Source organism: Euleptes europaea, chromosome 8 (assembly GCF_029931775.1).
Source record: "Euleptes europaea isolate rEulEur1 chromosome 8, rEulEur1.hap1, whole genome shotgun sequence".
Lineage (NCBI taxonomy): Eukaryota > Metazoa > Chordata > Lepidosauria > Squamata > Sphaerodactylidae > Euleptes > Euleptes europaea.
Genome location: NC_079319.1, coordinates 45,687,161 through 45,705,784, shown reverse-complemented (window position 1 = coordinate 45,705,784; position 18,624 = coordinate 45,687,161). Strand labels below are relative to the sequence as shown.

Genomic DNA, 18,624 nt, shown 5'->3' with positions numbered 1-18,624 from the left:
TGGTGTACCTGCATTGTTAAAGATGAGTCAACACTCAAGAAATGATGAAGTTGCCCTTTATATTGTGTAGCTCAGTTCCAATCACCAGTTCCCAAGGTTACAGTCGCCCTACCGCCTGGCTGGTTTGTCCCTTAGTACTTGCACCTGCTTGCACCCAAGTTCGTGGGCCTGTTTCCCTGCTGAGAACCTTCGCTCAGTCTTGGTAACTCCTAGCTGTGTTCATCTTGACTTCTGGTACATTTAATACCCGCAGTAGCTAGGCCACTCAGATGCCAGTGCCATACAGAAAGGGCACTGTGTGATAGCCAATGGCATGCATGGTATTTGACAGCATTCTAAGCTATTTCACACTTTACACAGATATGCTATCAAGTGGACACTCAGTAAGAAACCACAGCCAGTCACAGAACCCTTATAAGTGTACCTGTATGAGACACATCTTTATCTCATTCATACTTTCATTTTCAGGTTTACGCATATTCCAGTTTATACTGAAAACCCTTTAGATGTATACCTAAATATAATATGCGTGAAGTAAAAGTTTTTATATGACTCCTTGCAAGAATGATACCAGTGGGCTGAAACTCAGAGCACACTGTGGCTATCAAACTAGCAGCAGAGGTAGTTGTGAGAACTGGCCGTTATGCAGAAGCATAACTATACCTTCTGATAATATTATCATCTCAAGTGTTGTAGCCCTCATTTTGCAATAACCTGTTAGGGGGCAATGATGCCCCTGCCAATTTAAGTAGACACCACAATGCATTAGTGGCATCTCCTGGGGAGATTTTGGGGGAGGAGGATTTGGAGCTCAGACAGGTTTGCTAACTTCCAGGTATTAGCTGGAGATCAGTTCCCCTGGAGAAACTGGCCGCTTTGGCAATTAGATTCTTCTGTGGCATTGAAGTCCCTCCCCTCCCCAAACCCTCCCCTCCTCAGGCTCCACCGGTGGCAGAGAGGAACCTGGAAACCCTAAGCTCAGAGATAGTAACAGGTACAGTAGCCCCTGGCCTCTTATGTGAAACTGGGTGATCCCTTAGGGCTGAGGCAGCACGGAGGGAAGAGCTGGAGACCTCCTTCCTACATTACTCTTGGAACTCTACATGACTAGTGCCAGAAGACAATTAAGTACACAAAAAGATAACCAAGTTCAGGATGAGCATTCCTTTCAACGTTCCTCTCCATGATGTGTATAAAAAGCAACTTACACAAAGCATGCTTCTTAATATAAAAACAAATGAGTGGGACACAGGCCATTGCTTCTTGCATTGTGAGGCAGTATTTTTGTGTAGGTAATAATTACATCGCCATGACCTGGTTGGCCGAGGCTAGCCTGATCTCGTCAGATCTCAGAAGCTAAGTAGGGGCGGTCCTGGATAGTACTTGGATGGGAGATCACCAAGGAATACCAGGGTCACTATGCAGAGGAAAGCAATGACAAAACACTTCTGTTAGTCTCTTGCCTTGAAAACCCTACTGGGTTGCTGTAAATCAGCTGTGAGCACTTTACACGCACAATAATCCCATCTGACCTTCCTCACTATCTAAATCCATCATTGGTGACCTTCTCTGACGGTTCCTGTATTTTTGGAGATAGGTTGGTGATTATTAGAGGTACAGCCATATCTGTCGCTGTGTCCATCTTGTTTATCTATTTCTTTTGGAAGTTTCTATGTTGCCTCTTAGAAACTTTAAAGGTTTAGAATTGAACATATGGAATCTACACCAAAAATACATCAGACATATATCATGCTCCTTCCCCCTATCAGTAGCAAGCATGTACTGTTCTATAAAACTGATTGCTTTCCTTTACACTTCAATGTGTTGTGTTCATATTCTGGAGTTCTTCCTTGCATCCAGTCCTTAAACAATAAACTTCAAGAATCCATCAAGGTAACTGTTGAGGCTGAGGTTATAGGAAGAAGGCATGCAAATAAACGGAAATAATAAAGTTAGCGATAAGTCTGAATTTCACTTCTAAGATGGAATGCCTAAGCTAAAATAATTTTAAGCATTCCTTACAGGTTGGTAAAAAACCAAGCCCAGTAATTATTTAATCACCTCCTTCTCCTCCTTCCTCTTTCAGATCATTGCAGTACCACTTACTGACTGATGAATGGGACAGCTTTTCTTTAAACTATAGAAGGGAACTTTACCTTAAAAAATAGCTAGGAAAGTTTACTGGGCTTTTATGGTTGGTTTGTTTTTTTAATCTGAAAGGTTATTTCAAAATGATATTTTAATTTTCCATTATTGCATCAGCCTCTGCCCCATAAAAAAGGGAGCACAAAAGATCCTTGTACAATTTTCGTTTCTTTTTTAAAATAAAAGAAGTAGAATCATAGGGGCTGACATGTCAACTGAGATTAGGACAGAGAAATCTGCAGCTAATCAGCCTGACTGAAGCAGCAAAGGTCACAGTAGTCAGTCTGACTTATTGCAGAGGTGTTACGACACATGGGCTGTTATCCTCACTAAAAAGCAGTCATGAGGAAAATAAAATTGCAGACGGATAAAATCCATCATTTTTGCTTTCGTCATTTAGAGAATTATTCTTCCACCACAAGTTGATTCTCCCCACAGTCCTACGTCAGGTCACTTTCCTATTTGTTATTTTGTGTTGCAGTGTGAAAACAAAGTTAAGAATAGCATCTAAGGCCTAGTCCTGAACGAGGGCTTGTATCCCAGCAGTCTGCTCTGCTAATGGTGGCACATTTCTCTGGTGGCAGGAGCCTCCTTCCAATGCAGGAGCTGAGGAACCTCTTGTTCTGGACAAAAGTTCTTGTGCCACAGAGGACCCATCCACATTAGCTGTGCTGACTGCAGGACTACAACCAGTAAAACCCAATCATAAATATGCTGTTCCATTCCCAGAGGACTGCAACTTGGCTTTCTATGGCCAAAATATTTTTCAGATTTTCAGCTGTGAAGAAAGATGGAAATGGTAATTTGTTATCACTATCTGTCCTAGAGAGTTGGTATTAATACTACCTACAACAGGAAACACGTGGTGGTATAGGTTTGTAAGAGAGGGCTGGACATTGGTAGATTTTCCTATTCATATTATGATCATAGGGTTGCATTGAAACTTCACTGGGTTTGGTGGGTGGTAACCTGGGGTTTTGGCCTTTTTACCTTCTATTTTTCTGTAAGCCACACTACTGGCTTGCTTGAATCATTGATGAATTAATTACATTCTTTTCCCTGCAGGCATCTCTGGTGCATTTCTATGAGCTCACAAAACTAATCAATACCACATGCATGCTTTAGTACCACCTGTTTATTCATGACACATTGCTTTATCTATTCAACTCATGACCTTTCCCCCTTCACTTACGTTCAGACTTCCAGCTGCCTCTCTGATATTTTTGCCTGAGTGACTCACCAAAATCTGACTTTCAACATGCCCAAATTGGATCTTTACTCCTGGGCCCTGCTCAGTTGTTGTCTCCAGCACTGTATGACAGGCATTAGCCGGAGCAGTCCTGGTCTATCCATAAAGGTAAAAGTAGTCCCATGAGCAAGCACTGGGTCATTACTGATCCATGGAGTGATGTCACATCATGATGTTTACTAGGGAGACTATGTTTACGGGGTGGTTTGCCAGTGCCTTCCCCAGTCGTCTACACTTTACCCCCAGCAAGCTGGGTACTCATTTTACTGACCTTGGAAGGATGGAAGGCTGAGTTAATCTTGAGCCGGCTACCTGAAATCGGCTTCTGTCGGGATCAAACTCAGGTTGTGAGCTTTGACTGCAGTACTGCAGCTTACCACTCTGTGCCATGGGGGTTCCTATGGTCAATCCATAGCCACACGAAAACTACGCTTCATCTGTCCTCTACTGTTTGGCTGTACACTGAGCCAAAAGACCCCATCAGTGCCTCTTGGAGTGGACTGTTCTAGCAGCGCTAGCAAACAACTGAACCCACATTGCTGCCTTCCTCGACTCATGGAGACCCTATGAATCAATGTCCTCCAAAATGTCCTATCGTTGACAGCCTTGCTCAGATCTTGCAAACTGAGGGCTGTGGCTTCCTTTATTGAGTCAATCCATCTCTTGTTGGGTCTTCCTCTTTTCCTACTGGCCTCAACTTTTCCTAGCATAACTGTCTTTTCCAGTGACTTGTCTTCTCATAATGTGACCAAAATACGATAGCCCCAGTTTAGTCATTTTAGCTTCTAGGGTCAGTTTAGGCTTGATTTGATCTATAACCCACTGATTTGTTTTTTTTTTTGGCAGTCCACGGTATCCGTAACACACTCCTCCAACACCACATTTCAAAGGAATCTACTTTCTTCCTATCAGCTTTCTTCAATGTCCAGCTTTCATACCCATACATAGCAATAGGGAATACGATGGCATGAATTAACTTAATCTTAATTAACTTAATACCAAGACCACGGTCACACAGCCCGGATAACCTACAAGAACCAACTAACTTAATCTTAGTGGCCAGTGACACATCCTTTCACTTCAGAATCTTTTCTAGCTCCTTCATGCCTGCCCTTCCCAGTCTCAATCTCCTTTTGATTTCTTAAGCTGTTTAGCAATTTTGTATAGCAGATTTTATCAGCTAGAGTTCACATGGGCAAACATGCTTTTGTTATACTGCTACATGTTTGCACCTTTGTGCTAAGTAGAAAAGTATATATGTAATGGTTATGAATATGTTAATGATCACTACACTTGAATAAGCAGATTGCAATGGTGGCCAGGAATGCCCATTAATCAACATAGGCTGATTGATCCAGAAGGAATGTTCTTGGAGGTCACTTTTCCCTTAGGGACAATCAGAGTGGACAACTATACTGTAGTTGGAAGGATCTGTAAACTTCATCTAATGCTCTCAATTGCTGCTTTTCAATGGATTGTTTCAGATTGCTGCTGCTGTGCTTTTAGTCTGCTTTATAACATGTTGGCTTTTTAAATGTTGATTTGGTTTAATATTTTATATAGCATTGATTTTAAGTGTATTGTAGAATTAGTGGTTGTGTTTAATTGTGAGCCACCCTGCATGCTCTGAGGAGCAGAAAGGCAGGGTATAAGTCATCAAATCAGTATTATTGATAATAATAACAAGGATTTTAGAAAGCTCTTAGTGGCTCATGTTAAATAAATATGGTCTAGTTGTCATAAAAATGGTCAAGAATAGAATCAAATGTAATGGAGAGACCTCCCCCCAAGTTCAGGTTTTCCTGTTTTCTGTGGCATAAGAAACTTGGAGTTCATGCAAATTACAGCTGGAAATTCCCTTGGCAAGGACATGTGAACTGCAGTAAACCAAAATGTCCCCAAAGCAGATAGAAAGAAAACAATGCTACACGGGTGAGTATCTGTCAGAACATTTTCTTTTACACCAATAACTGCTCAAATTTTACCAAGGAAAGAGAAAACTGATGCAACCAGCACATAGTTGGTAACCTCAGAACTTCAAAGTGACTAGCACCAATAGGATAAATCTGATAAGCTTCAAGAATGTTAATTTGTTACACACAATGACTTTTAAGTTATCCAAAATTGATATTAAAATGTGAAGTTGAGTTAATAATGTTTTTATTAGGCTTTTGCCTACCTAAAGTAACTGATGTTGAGTGAAACCAGCCATACTGTCTTTGTACTTGAGAATTATCTTTCTATTCTTTCTGGTGAAGAGTTCTGTACAATCGGAAACATTGTTGCTTTCACTTTCCTCTGCATCTTCCCAGTATATGTGTTTAACTTACCATTCTTTCAGTGAATAAAAACATTACTGTGTAAAATCTGTACACTAGACAATTGAACTATTACAGTCCTTTTGAAATAAATGGGAATAAATTTGTTGGCAGGCATTAAATTGGTTAACAGGCAGGCATGTACGGTAGCCTGTGAACTGCAGCCACTGTTAGTCTGAGATCTCTTAGAAGAGAGGTTTTTGTTGTAGAATAGCATCACAGTTTAAATATACTACTGTGGATGCGAGCTCTCTTTTGTGGATATCCGCTAGTGTAACAGCAGACAGCGATGTTCTGAGCCTGTTGCAGAGTTCTGTTATAAAGACTGTCTGATCCGAAAGGTGATTGTAATGAAATGACACTTCATTGCGTAAGCCTTGCCCTGCTTGCGTTCAGTCTTACCTGCTTTCTTCCCCGCCCTGCTTTTTCACTGTTCTCAATCCTGTAGTGCAGATGTTGTTGTGGTCCTGACTCACGGCTATGTAATTTGATCCAGGATGCATAATGGTGTTATTTCACACCTGATATAGGATTGGTTAATTTTATTCATTGCACCACAATGACTAAGTCAACTCCTGGAAAACAGTGAAGTCACAGGAGTTTGAAAACACAGTGTTTTCAAACACAGTGTTTGCTCAGGGAACCCCTTGCCCCCCCCAAGCCCCCCTTTCTACACCAAAGGGATAGTACTGGTAACCACTGGGACCAATGGCAAGGGTTATTCCCTTGTGTTCTTGGCCATTGAGGCACCTTTGCCCTTATTTTCACACCGGGTGCTGTAGCACCTGTTTCAATACAAACATTTACAGGTATTCACAATGGGTACAGGTGCTGATGGGGCTGTGCTGTCAGTTCTGTTATTACCATCAGATATTATAGCAGTGGTAAATCATTAAAGGAGCCCCGTGGCGCAGAGTGTAAAGCTGCAGTACTGCAGTCAAAGCTCTGCTCACGACCTGAGTTCGATCCCGACAGAAGTCGGTTTCAGGTAGCCGGCTCAAGGTTGACTCAGCCTTCCATCCTTCCGAGGTCAGTCAAATGAGTACCCAGCTTGCTGGGAGTAAAGGGAAGATGACTGGGGAAGGCACTGGCAAACCACCCCGCAAACAAAGTCTGCCTAGAAAACGTCAGGATGTGACGTCTCCCCATGGGTCAGGAATGACCTGGTGCTTGCACAGGGGACCTTTACCTTTTACCTTAAATAATTATCTCCACCGGATAATGAGATTTAAATATGGAAAACTATGGCTAAATCAGATTATTCTGGTAATTTCATCAGGAACAATCTTGCAGTGGAAGTTATTAGTATGCACATTGCATTTTGTTCTTCATGGCCATGGCATTTCTTATTTCAAGTATGAAATATACAAGTTGCAACTCATTGCTGCATTAACAGTTTCTGAATGTAAATTAATCAAATTACCCAGCCTCCAGAGATGAGGATACAAAAGGAGCTCAAAGCTCTGTCTGTTGATACAAGTGCAGCCTCAGTGGGAAAGTCATCCTCCTAATTACCTAGCGCAATCCCATTGCAACTGCTTGCTGGTCATATCTCAGGCAAGCAGGGTTGCCCGAATGCTGCTTCTTTAACGAGGATTATGAGCAAACCAATGTTACAGGAAATGTGCATACTGGATTTAATCATTCTACTTACTGATCAGAAAGCAGGGCATTTGTAATTATATGGCATTATATTTTAAAGAGTTGGAGAGATTGCTTATTAACATCAAACCAATGATTTATATACAAATATAAATTTTGGCTTCTATCCAACAAATCAGTTCTGAAGATGGATGGGCGTTTGTCTGGAAGAGGTTGGAACAATTTTCACTGATTTCCTCCTCCTCCTGTAAAACCCCGCTTTGCTCCCCGTGCTGTTCCTGAGGGTCCACTGACCCCCAGGAACAAAATTTCAGGGTGTTCACTTGATGGCAGCAGGAGGGGGAAGCAGAAAATGTTTGCTGTGGGAGTCCCACTCCATGCATAGATCTTGTTGGATGCAAGCTTTCATGGTCATGTTGCTTCTGCAAGGGAGATCCACGTGCAGAATCAGATTCACGTTGATACAGTCAGTGAAGGTGCACATCTGGACCTGCTCAATTGCATCTTCCTCACAGTTCTCAATTGGACCCACTGAAATTATGAATGGACCCACTGAAATTATGAATGAATCGTTGACTTCTTGTTGAGATCAGAGCCTATCCCCTCCCCCCAATACTTCAATACACACTGACAGGTTCAAAGTTGTAAGTTGCTTTCCTCAGAGCAGTGGTGAAAATTAATTTGCACAGTGTAATGTTTCAAGACTTACTGGATACCATTATAACTGTGTCTCATCTTTTCTTAAAGGAAGGACCTAGAAGAACACATTCCAATAGATTCCCCTGTCTAGTGGGTGGAGCAGCCCAGATTGGTTAGTTTCACACATGAAATTTTTTATCAGGCTCTTTCAGAGTATTCACAGGTCCTGTTACAATTTACTCAGAAACAAATCCTGTTGAATCCAATGGAGTGTAGTCCATAATAAGTGTCCTCAATGTTTCAGTCTAACACTGCCATCCTAAGATTTCCGCCCTTCTAACTCCATTGAAGTCAGTTGGCTTAGAAGGGTGTAACTCTCCTTAGGATAGCACTGCCAGGCTTCAATCTTACACACACTTACCTAAGAGCAAAACCTACTGAGTAAAGTGGGGCTTACTTCTGAGTAGGATTGGGCTGCAGAACCCACAGAAGTTATGGAATCTCCAGCCTGTACACAAAGGCTTCCCACCCACATAAGTTTCCCCACTGAGGTTCATAACATCCACGTGTGCCGTGAGGCTCTGAAACACCTCTGGATCAGAACAGTCATCCAGAACCTACTATAGGATGAATTACACAGCTATTACTCCAAAACGTTTATTGTACAAAAATTATTTCTAGAAAACAATAGAAGACATTTTGCTTCATACTTTCTTCAAGGTGCCTATAGGCGTTGCTATAGGTAATAGTTCATTTTAATTCAGGACACGTCCAGTCATATAAAAATAAAACTATTTACATTATGTCCACATACTTAAAAGAAAAGCTATCTATTTTTTTTAAAGGCACTTGGAGGGTATTGCTCAAGATATTGCATTTCCTTTGTGCATTTAGGAAAAAAAGCTTTTAAGAATTCCATTGTCAAACTCCCATCAACCCTCACTCTTGCACTTATTCCCGTTTTTTTAAAAAAAGAAAACAAGTTAACCACAAAACAACAGCAACAACGAAAAAGGAAATACGAATCAAGCAGGCACCAGGAATGGCTGCAGTGAGTTTTACAAAGGCACATATTGTTAAAACATGGCAATTGGACGTACATTCTTTTCTTCCTCTATGAATGATGGAGTGTTTGAAGACATTTCAGGTCACCAGCCAACAGGCATGCAATTCTAGAACAACTGTCCCATTAGACACCATCTGACTTATTTTGGAATACTCAGAAAGGCACCTATGGATATTTGGTATCTGGCAAACACACGTAACATTGGACTGCATTTTCCACTGCAAAATGTTTCTTGGGGTGGCTTCATCTGGTGGGAATGTAATATTAGCAGTGCGGTGCTTTCTTAGCAAAAAACAAAACAAAAACAAAGCAAGAGTTTGTGTTCATTTGGCATTTGCTTCTTCCTGCGTTTAAGATGTCTGCACTTCCTTCGTATCACAGTGTCACACTTAAGCAACTGACTTTGGCTTTTTGTATCTTCTGCGGGGAACTGGGAAGCTGGAGATGAAATGCATCCAGGGCGGCCTCTTTATCTTGCTGGAAAGGTGTGGAGCAACGCATGGAGCCAGGTACACTCAGTGTGCTACACAGCAGCCAGATTCCTCGTGCTTGTGCAGAAGAGACATGCGGGAGAAAGTTTTGGAACAATTTTTGCACTGGTATTTCTTCACATCTGAATGGGTCTGCAGATGGGCTCTCAAGTTAGAGCGGTCTGCAAATGCTCTGTTGCAATGAGGGCATGAAAAGGGCTTCTCTCCTGTAAAAACATAAGGGATTGAATCATTCAAAAGCTAAAATAAAGAACTACACGTACAGAGAGGGCAAGTATTCACACAGAAGATGGGGGGAAAGGGTCTCTGAGAAGGGCCAATCAGTTCTAAATAGTCTTTAACTCACTACAGTGCTGCCCATCATTCATTGTTTCATACTTGCCAGAGTTCCGCAGGAGTCATGGTATATTGAATGACAAGCTGCAATACAATCTGTTTCAGCAGGTGCAGCCAGTGCCTGTAGGTGGAGCTCCACCCAGTATTCCCACATGCAGTATTCCCTCTTTATCCTGTGGATCACCTACTGCTGCCCAAGGCTGCAGTTTACACACCATTGACGTGAATGGCAGAACTCCCCTCGGATGGAACGCGTCAGGCATTTACACCCTTCCTTTGGGGGACAGGAGCAGGTCTAGAATCAGCAAACAGGATCTAGAACCAAGTCTCCCCCCCTAAAAATGCTCAACACAAACCTTTGGTCCAATAAAGTCAGTATTGTCTACTCAGGCTGGCAGCAGCTCTCCAGGGTCTCAGGCAGAGGTTTTTTTCACATCACCTACGTGATCCTTTTAGCTGGAGATGCCAGAGACTGAACCTGGGACCTTCTGCATGCCAAGCAGATGCTCTACCACTGAGCTACGCCCCTTCCCAAATATGCTCAATATCAGGTTGCAACTAATGCACCAGCTGCTGGCTTGCATCTTGACCCTATACACCTTAAACGAAAGTAAATTCCAGTGAATCCAAAGGAAGAGCTGTGAGGTCCTATGCAAGAAATATGTCCAGCTGTGTTCAATGGAGCTTGCTCCCAAAGTAAGCAGGAACAGGATTTCAGCTTTTTGGTACTGAGTACTAGATCAGAATCAGTGTACTCTAACCAAAGCCTGGCTTAACAGTCTTGCAGCTCACACTGACAGTATTTTTTTTAAATAAAGTTCATTGGGATATTCCAGACAAGCACATACCAACTTGCAGTTTTAGCTACTACACCCTTAAATTCAGCTGTGATTCCTGAACGCATTTGCGGTGCACCTGGCTTCTAAGAAACGGGACTTGCATCTAATTAAGGCTTTCACCCTAGGCATACTTACTTTAGAGTAACTGCCATTATGCTAGGACTTCCAGACACTTTGCATTTAGGACTGAGATGTTAGTTCTAACGGAGATCATGTTTGGGAGTCAGTTCTAACTGAGCCTCTGCATATTTCTTGGAGAGAAGTCTGACTGATTTCAGTGGAACTTGTATCCAAATAATAACTTGTTTGATTGAGCCACCTAAAATGGCTTGGTGTTATATACTGCCTGGGCACAGACTTGGCTGAGCAGATTACTGTTGGGAACCCTCTGTTTCCTCATTATTCCTTCCTTCCATTTCATCGTTCTCTATCACACTCCTGCATTCTTCCCAGCTGCATGCTAGAGTGTGCAAGCTGCAAAACGAAGAAATTCCTAAGGCCAGCTGGATCATTTGTGACAGCTTGCTGAAGCAAACTTTTAACTTCAGGGCAACCACTAAGCATTAGATACATTTTCTGGCCCACTTATATACACTTAACAAGAAAAGAAGTCTGGTGAACATTGCAGAGGGCACGCTGAACAACTGTGTTAATGTCAGTAATTGAAAATGAAGTTTGCTTTAAGGCACAATGGAAAACTCAAAAAGAACTGAATTGTTGTGGCAATACATGGTGCATAGAAACAGATGTTTCCCCTTACCAGTGTGAGTTCTGATGTGTCCTTGAAGTAACCAGGGTCTGGAGAAGGCCTTGCCACAGATCTTGCAAACACAAGGTAGCGTGTGGGTCCTGATGTGCATCTTAAGAGCTCCCAGGCTCACATATTCCTTGTCACAGTACTTACAGCTGAAAGACTTCCTAGACTGGGCATCACAGTGCAACTGCTTATGCTTGGCCAGTCCAGAGAAGGTCGAATAGGTCTTGTTGCATAAACCACACTGGAATTTTTCAGCCTCGATGGCATGGGGATCCGAGAGCTTGGACTGGATCCTCTCTTCTTCGTCACTAATGGGACTCTCGGAGCCACTGTGATCCTTGGATGAAGTGTCAGAGTGAGGAGGTGGGCTGACTCTTCCCAACGACGAAGGGTATCCAGAGAGAGGTGAGAGGTCGCTGGGTAAGGGGGAAGGCAGCAGCCCAGTTGTAGTCCATACAGTGATGGGGTTGTAAGCGACTGAACTCAGGACTTCTGGTTGTGGAATTACAGGCATTGGGTAGCTCTCATAAAGGTATGGGGAAATTATCACTGGAGGAGAGGAAAAAAGAGAATAAATGAGAAGAGAGTTGCTTTGCATAAGAGCAGTACAGCTAGCGCTGCCACAAACGGGAAATGCTGAAAGCATATTGAAATTAGTGTGTGAAACATACAGAGGAGTCTTTAACACTGCATGCATAGCTTTACAACGGGCTTGGTCAGTTTGGTCAGTTTTCCTCCATGAATCTCAGCAGCCAAATGCATTCAAGGGTCAAAATCCACAGCATCTTCCCACAAGGGTCAAAAAAAGCGAGCGTTTCAAACAGAGCAAAGAGAGCGAAGGCTCAATTCTCTTCCAAACCCTCATTCCCCACACTTAAAACACAATTCGAAAGTTGGAAGCTTTGAATTTGGCTGTCACCGACAAATCACTGCGGGGGGGGGGAGGGAATTTGCACCAATGTGTGAAAACGAGCAAGCGAGCGCTACTTTGAGAAGAGCGGGAGCAAAAAAAAAAAAAAGAGAGAGAAAGAGAGAGAAGAGAAGGAGGCGTTTCCATCAAGCTCTCCGTTACCTGCGTGAGTATCCAGCTCACTGTAATTGGGCTTTTTGGAAGAGTTGAAATGCTTCTTGACCAAAAAGGAGCGTGGCATTTTGAGCTGCCGCTTGCAGACCCTCCTCCCAGGAGCAGGATAACGGTCCCTCGGCCGGCGCGCAGCACAGAGCCTCGCCGCTAGCGCATCGGCCCGCTAGAGCATGGTCTGGTCTGCCCCGCGCAGCAGCAGCAGCAGCAATTATGTCGCGCCGCGGCTGCCTTGGAAAGGGCTGTAAATACCCGGGGGTCAGGTGCGGGAGGGGCGGGCCGGGCTCGCCTTTCCCTCCAATCGCCGCAGAAGGCGCCGAAGCGCTGGGGCGAGCGCCGGCTGTTCGGCCCAGGGAGCGGCGAGTCCAGCCCCTCGCCCGAGCTCAAGGCGCGGGTCGGGTTTCGGCTCCTCCCACCGGGATCGCCCAGGAGAACAGGGGAAGGAGCTGGCGTCGGGGGGGGGGGTTTGACGCGGGAGCGCGGCGGAGCTCTCCGGATCCCTGCCCGCTCGTTAAAAGTAGGCTAACGGGGGAAGAAGCCTTGAGATTGAACCGGTCTGCCCTCTTCCACCCCCCCCCCCGGAGCTGGAGGCGCCCCAGCAAAGGGTGGATATTTCTTTGCGAGAAGCCTCGGGCGAAGACGCACGGGAGGTTTTGCAACTCTCTCAATGCACATTCCCCCCCCAGCCAGATTATCAAAGCTCAACAATAAGACCCCATGCAGAGTTTTCAGAATTCAGATGGGGGGGGGGGGGAAACGTGCGTCCAGAGAGCGGCAAAACCCGCTCGTTTTGGCCCCTCGTTTCCAAATGGCTTGATAACGCGCGGTTCGGTGGGGCAAAAAGCGGGGAGAGGAGCGAGCAGCAGCGGCGCCAGGCTGGGAAACCGTCCGGCCGAAGAAGCTAATGAGAGCCTCAGGCTGGTCACGTGGGGGGCGGGCTATTTTGGGAAGGGCAGAGGGTTGCAGATGCGAAGTGTACTCCGGGCGACGTTTATTAGAGTCGCCTTTGGGGGAGCGGGCGGTAAGGAGCTGTAGAGGCTGATGCTCGGTGCCTGGGATATTCCGCCGCTCTCTGGAGGCCCGTTTCCCCCACCCCAATTCTCGGAACTCTGCACCGGGGCTTATTTTTGAGTTTGGAGATGGGGCAAATGCGCATCTAGCAAGTGGCGAACCCAAGGGCAAATCTGCCGGGCACAAATGGCCTGCGGCCCCGACCCGGCGGAAGTCAGGGGCGCTTAAGTCCCGCTGGAATCCGCGGGGTGGAAATACCCGTGCAACTGCCCGTCGTTGGGTCGGGGTCGTTTTTGACTCAGGGCTTCGGGATCTCTGTGCTGTGCTCAGGAGGGCAGCGACTGTATGCGTCCTTGCACCGGAGCAAAAGCCTCCTCGAGCACAGATGCATTTACTTCTGAGTAAACACGCGGAGGTTCAAGCTGCACAAGCCCTTTCTGCCTTCAAGCTAACCGATGCCGAAATAATAATAATATTGCATTTCCCTCCTTGATACTTCGGAACAATAGTAAAGATTTGGGGCCAGTGCTTCTGATTTTCTGTGAGGGCTTGGTCCCAGCGCTGTCAAGATCCTCTTCCCAAATAAAAAGAAAGAAAATATCATTTCTGTTCCCTTAAAGTCAGCGCAAGGAATTGTTCGGTTGCCCCAGTTGGGAATAGCTCTCTCTCCCTCTCATTTGGTATGGGTGCATGTAAAGTGCCTTCAAGTCACAGGCAACTTAAGGCGCATCCCCAAAGGGTTTTCAAGGGAAGTGATTAAGCAGAGGTGGGGCACTTTCACACGTGCCAAATAATGCACTTTCAATCCGCTTTCAGTACACTTTAATGATCATTTGCAAGTGGATTTGCCAGTTCATAGGGTCAAATCCAGCCTCAAAGTGCATTGAAAGTGGACTGAAAGTGCATTATTGGGCACCTGTGAACGTGCCCATAGTTTGCCATTGTTTCTTTGGTGGTCACACAATACCAATGTCAGTGGCATCCTTTTGCTGACAGTTTCAAACAAATCCATGGATATTAAACTCACAACCAATACAAGCTCGGGCCCATACTGTTTAACATTTGTAATTACTTTCAAGATGAAATACTTCCAAGTACACTTCAAAACTACACAGGCACCCCAGTTTAAAGGATGTACCAGTGGATTGTTGGATATCAAATGGGTTTATAGAAAGAAGGCAAGGTGGAAGAAAATTGCAGTGAGACCACCCTAGCCTTCCCTGCAACAGGTGTTGGAATGGAGACATGACATAAAAATCCTTGTGGTTCTGTTAAGACTTGTAAGAGCAAAGTGCTTTGTCAGACTGCATAACTTCTTTATCTGGGAGATGCCAAAACAAGTGCAGAGGCAAAGTTGTCTGCTTTCATGTACTGAGATTCAACTCTTAACAGGCTCCAAGCCTAGTATTGTTTATCTGTGAGAGGTTTTACACTGATTTTCCCCCCCGCCCCCCAAAATTCTCCCCCCCCAAAGAACCTTTGCTGAAAAAAGAAGGAATAATAGCATACAACAGTTTTAATGTTTTCCTAATGACAAATGGCAGGGTGGCAGTGGCCTATTCAGAATAGTTTTCAGCTTGGCAGAATCAACACGGTGCAAATATGGACAGGTAGCCCATCCTAGCCATATTTTCTTCTGAGTAAATGTGTACTTAGGATTAGTCTACTTTTGGGTGTTCCCGAATTCCTCCTTAACATTGTTAGCATCTTCCGTCTTGGATCAGCACCCTTTTATCTTTTTTGCCCTTTCGACTCCCCTGTAGGGTTGCCAACAACCAGGAGAAAAAAGATCCTATCCCTTTACTAAAGACTTAATGGAATGTCTTTTATCTCCATGCCATGAAAAACTTCAGCTGCCCAGTTCTGCTTATTAAAGGGACAGGACCTTTTCCCTCTAGGCCCGTTGGCAATTCTAGCTCCCATATAATTCTCCATCCCCAGTCTTTCTTGATCAAGGTGCCTTCCTTTCCTTTAGCAATGTCTACTCCGACTGCTTTCTCAGAGTCAATGTCTTTGAAATAAAATGGCCCTACTTCAGAATAAGTAGCTTCAGCCTTAGATCATTGGCGGCAATCATGATATTTCTGTGTTGGGCACAGCTCTTGCCTTGTGGCTGGTGCTAAATACACATTAAGAAGTAGGCTTAGTACAGAACACAACAACACAGTCACTTATTCCTTCCTTGGCAGAAATTGTGACATTCCTCACTAAACTCTCTATAATTTCAAGATCTATTAAGAAAACTTTTCTGCTGCATAGGGTGCTGGAGATATTTGCCCTTTGCTAAATTTCCACAAATATGTGTTCTCCAGAAACCCTGGTATATCTTTTCGACACACTCACTCACACAGTTCTGAGTTTAGGCTACTCTGATTCTTTACCATGTGGATATAGGTCCAGAAAAGTGACAGTAGATTCCCACATTCCAGCTGATGATCTGATTAGCTTAATGTGTGTGACACAAGACCTCAGTATTCTCGTTTTGTCTCCTATCGGACAAACAGTTACACCAGCACAGCAGTGTAGCAATACCAGGGTGAATTAGGCCCTTAGGATCTTTTAGTCAGACTTGTGCCTGAAAGCTTAAAGTCCTGACATGTCAGCCAAGTGGCTGGCCTAAATGAATAACGTCAAATACTGAGTGCAAGACATGTTATTACATGGCTTTGGAAGGGTATTGGCAGAATGTTGTTACCCAAGTGAGGTTTTCTGTCAAAAACTGGGTGCGTCTGCATGAAGCCTACTTGAGTCAGAGTAAACAGGTGATTGAAGTGAATGCTTGGGAGGAAGCTGCTTGCCAGAGGATGGCCAGAGATATCATAGTGCAGTAGGGGGAGGGGGGAAAGTTGCCTGAAGGAAACGTCTAATCTGAACCAAACTTTACAACAGGCCTCTTTTATCTGAAAACTAGAGAAGTGTTTTGTATGGATCACATAGGCTGTTCTTGCATTCCAAAAATTAAGCACTGCACTGATTTGCTTATGATCTGAGTTTTTTTAAACCTTCAGTTTTCATACCGACAGCTTGATCCTAGGGCGAAAACGCATGGTCGCTTTAGCCTCCTTTATACCCTGTTTCAGCCAGGATTCAGCCAGGATTGAACGCATGTGTTTCGCCGAACGTGCGTTCGATCCTGGCTGAATCCTGGCTGAAATGGAATAAAGGAGGCTAAAGCGGCCATGCGTTTTTGCCCTTAGATAGTGGTAGACAATGCCCAGAAAGGGTAGGCGTGAACTTTTTTGAGTCCAGCAGCAAATCCAGCTGTTGTTAGATTGCAGGTACAACGGACTTTCTGTGAACTAGTATTGTTCAGCTCCAGTCAATGAAAAAAAAATCAGATCTCAAGACTTACTTTTAGTTCCCAGTAGGTTTGGTGGGGGCAGAGGAAACTGCAAACCTAGCCCCCTCCCTTAAATTTCCACCTTTTGCATGGCATAGAAGTGCCTGATGCTTGACTGGGCTGGTTAGAAAATTTAAGAGGTACATATAAAAGAAGAAGAGTCGGTTTTTATATGTTGACTTTCTCTACCTTTAAGTAGTCTCAAACCAGCTTACAATCACCTTCCCTTCCCCAATACAGACATCTCGTGAGGTAGGTGGGGCTGTGAGAGTTTGGAGCGAACTATGACTAGCCCAAGATCACCCAGCTGGCTTCATGTGTAGGAGTGGGGAAACTAACCCCTTTCCCCAAATTAGAGTCCACCACTCGTGTAGGAGTGTGGAATCAAACCCGGATTAGAGTCCACCACCCTTAACCACTACACCACGCTGGCTATCTAGAACTAGGGAAGATTAAAAATGAGACCATACTTCTGCATGCAGAGAACAGGTTGCCTCTCCATTTTCATCTTTTTTTCAGACCACCACACTGATTAAGAGGAAAATTAGCACAACCAGAAAAGCAGGCACCAGTGAGAACCAGAGTGCCCAGCTCTGCATTCTTCTTATGCTTAGCTTTGAAGAGTAGCTTGTCCCAGCCCAATAGTGTTTTTGTTGGTGAAGCCGTCACTGTTGAGCCTCTCTTGGATATGCAGCTCTTAAAGGCCCGGAGTATCAGAAGCTGACAGCCATTCTCTGACATTTGGGTGCCAAATGATAAAAAGCATCATTTATATACTACTGAGACACCAATGCATAAATTTGATTCATAACAGCGGCTATTGCTATACAAAATGAAACAGAAAGCATTTCAACCGTCTGGTGACTGCATGCATATTCCTTGCACAAACGAAAGAGTCAAATTTTTGAAAAATCACAAACCGCTATTTGCCTCTTAAATAATCAGGTATCTCTTTTAGGCGAAATGTCAATTAACTTAAATATAGATGGAGCAAATAGAGAAAGGAACATTTGAAAAAGACAGTTGGCTATTGTTCTTATATGTGTGAAAGTGTTAAAGATAATAGTGTGACACATCTTGAGTCACAAGGTGATGAAGACATCACTAATTTTTCTTAGAAGTATCACATTTCAGATTGTTACCTTTTGGAAGGGGCCAGTGCCAGAACTCAGTGAAAGAGTATATGGAGAAGGGGATGCACACACAACACAATGCCTGAGCAACTCCACAGAATAGCTTATCTTCTCCCTGTTTCCTGAATGTTAGTGGCGTCATTCACTGATCATCATTAGCAGATACTGGAAAATATGAATTGACAAAGGTGTGAAGTCAGATATAGCCCTAAAACATCCTGTTGTTTATTCTGTATTAAAATGTTCTGTGATACCCAACAATGCTTATAGGACAAAGTGAACATCCAATAATATCAGTCCAGACACAGCCCCACTAAAATCTCCTTAACTTGTTCCAGGCATGGAGCTGGGGGAAGGAGTGCCCGGGACAGAGGGGAGGGTGGGTGTGCTGCACGCTGGAGCCAGGCAATGGGGCAGAGACAAATACTCTGGGCGGGCCAGCAGGGCACGTGGCAGCCATCCCCCCAGGAACAAAAAGAGAAGGAGAGCACTGGCCGGGTGGGCAGCGTGCTCACCAGCTGGTCCGCGGGTGGGCAGCTGGGCCCATGCCTGCACTGCCCATGCCTGCGCTGGTGCCCTTCCTCTCCTTGCACTGGGGGCAAGTGATCCTTCCAGAC

The 18,624-nt window shown here is 44.4% G+C and overlaps 1 protein-coding gene across 1 annotated transcript in view; it reads right to left on the bottom strand.

The window, feature by feature from the left end:
* The window catches only part of SNAI2 (snail family transcriptional repressor 2), a 177,714-nt gene extending 165,120 nt beyond the window's left edge, over positions 1–12,594 (bottom strand). Inside the window, exons 1-3 of the mRNA XM_056854223.1 lie at positions 12,515–12,594; positions 11,446–11,991; positions 9,517–9,716 (exon numbers count right to left, since the gene is read on the bottom strand). Coding sequence (XP_056710201.1) covers positions 9,535–9,716; positions 11,446–11,991; positions 12,515–12,593 — 807 coding nt within the window. The 5' untranslated portion in view covers position 12,594 and the 3' untranslated portion in view covers positions 9,517–9,534. The remainder of the gene's footprint in view (positions 1–9,516; positions 9,717–11,445; positions 11,992–12,514) is intronic.
* Positions 12,595–18,624: the final 6,030 nt, after the last annotated feature.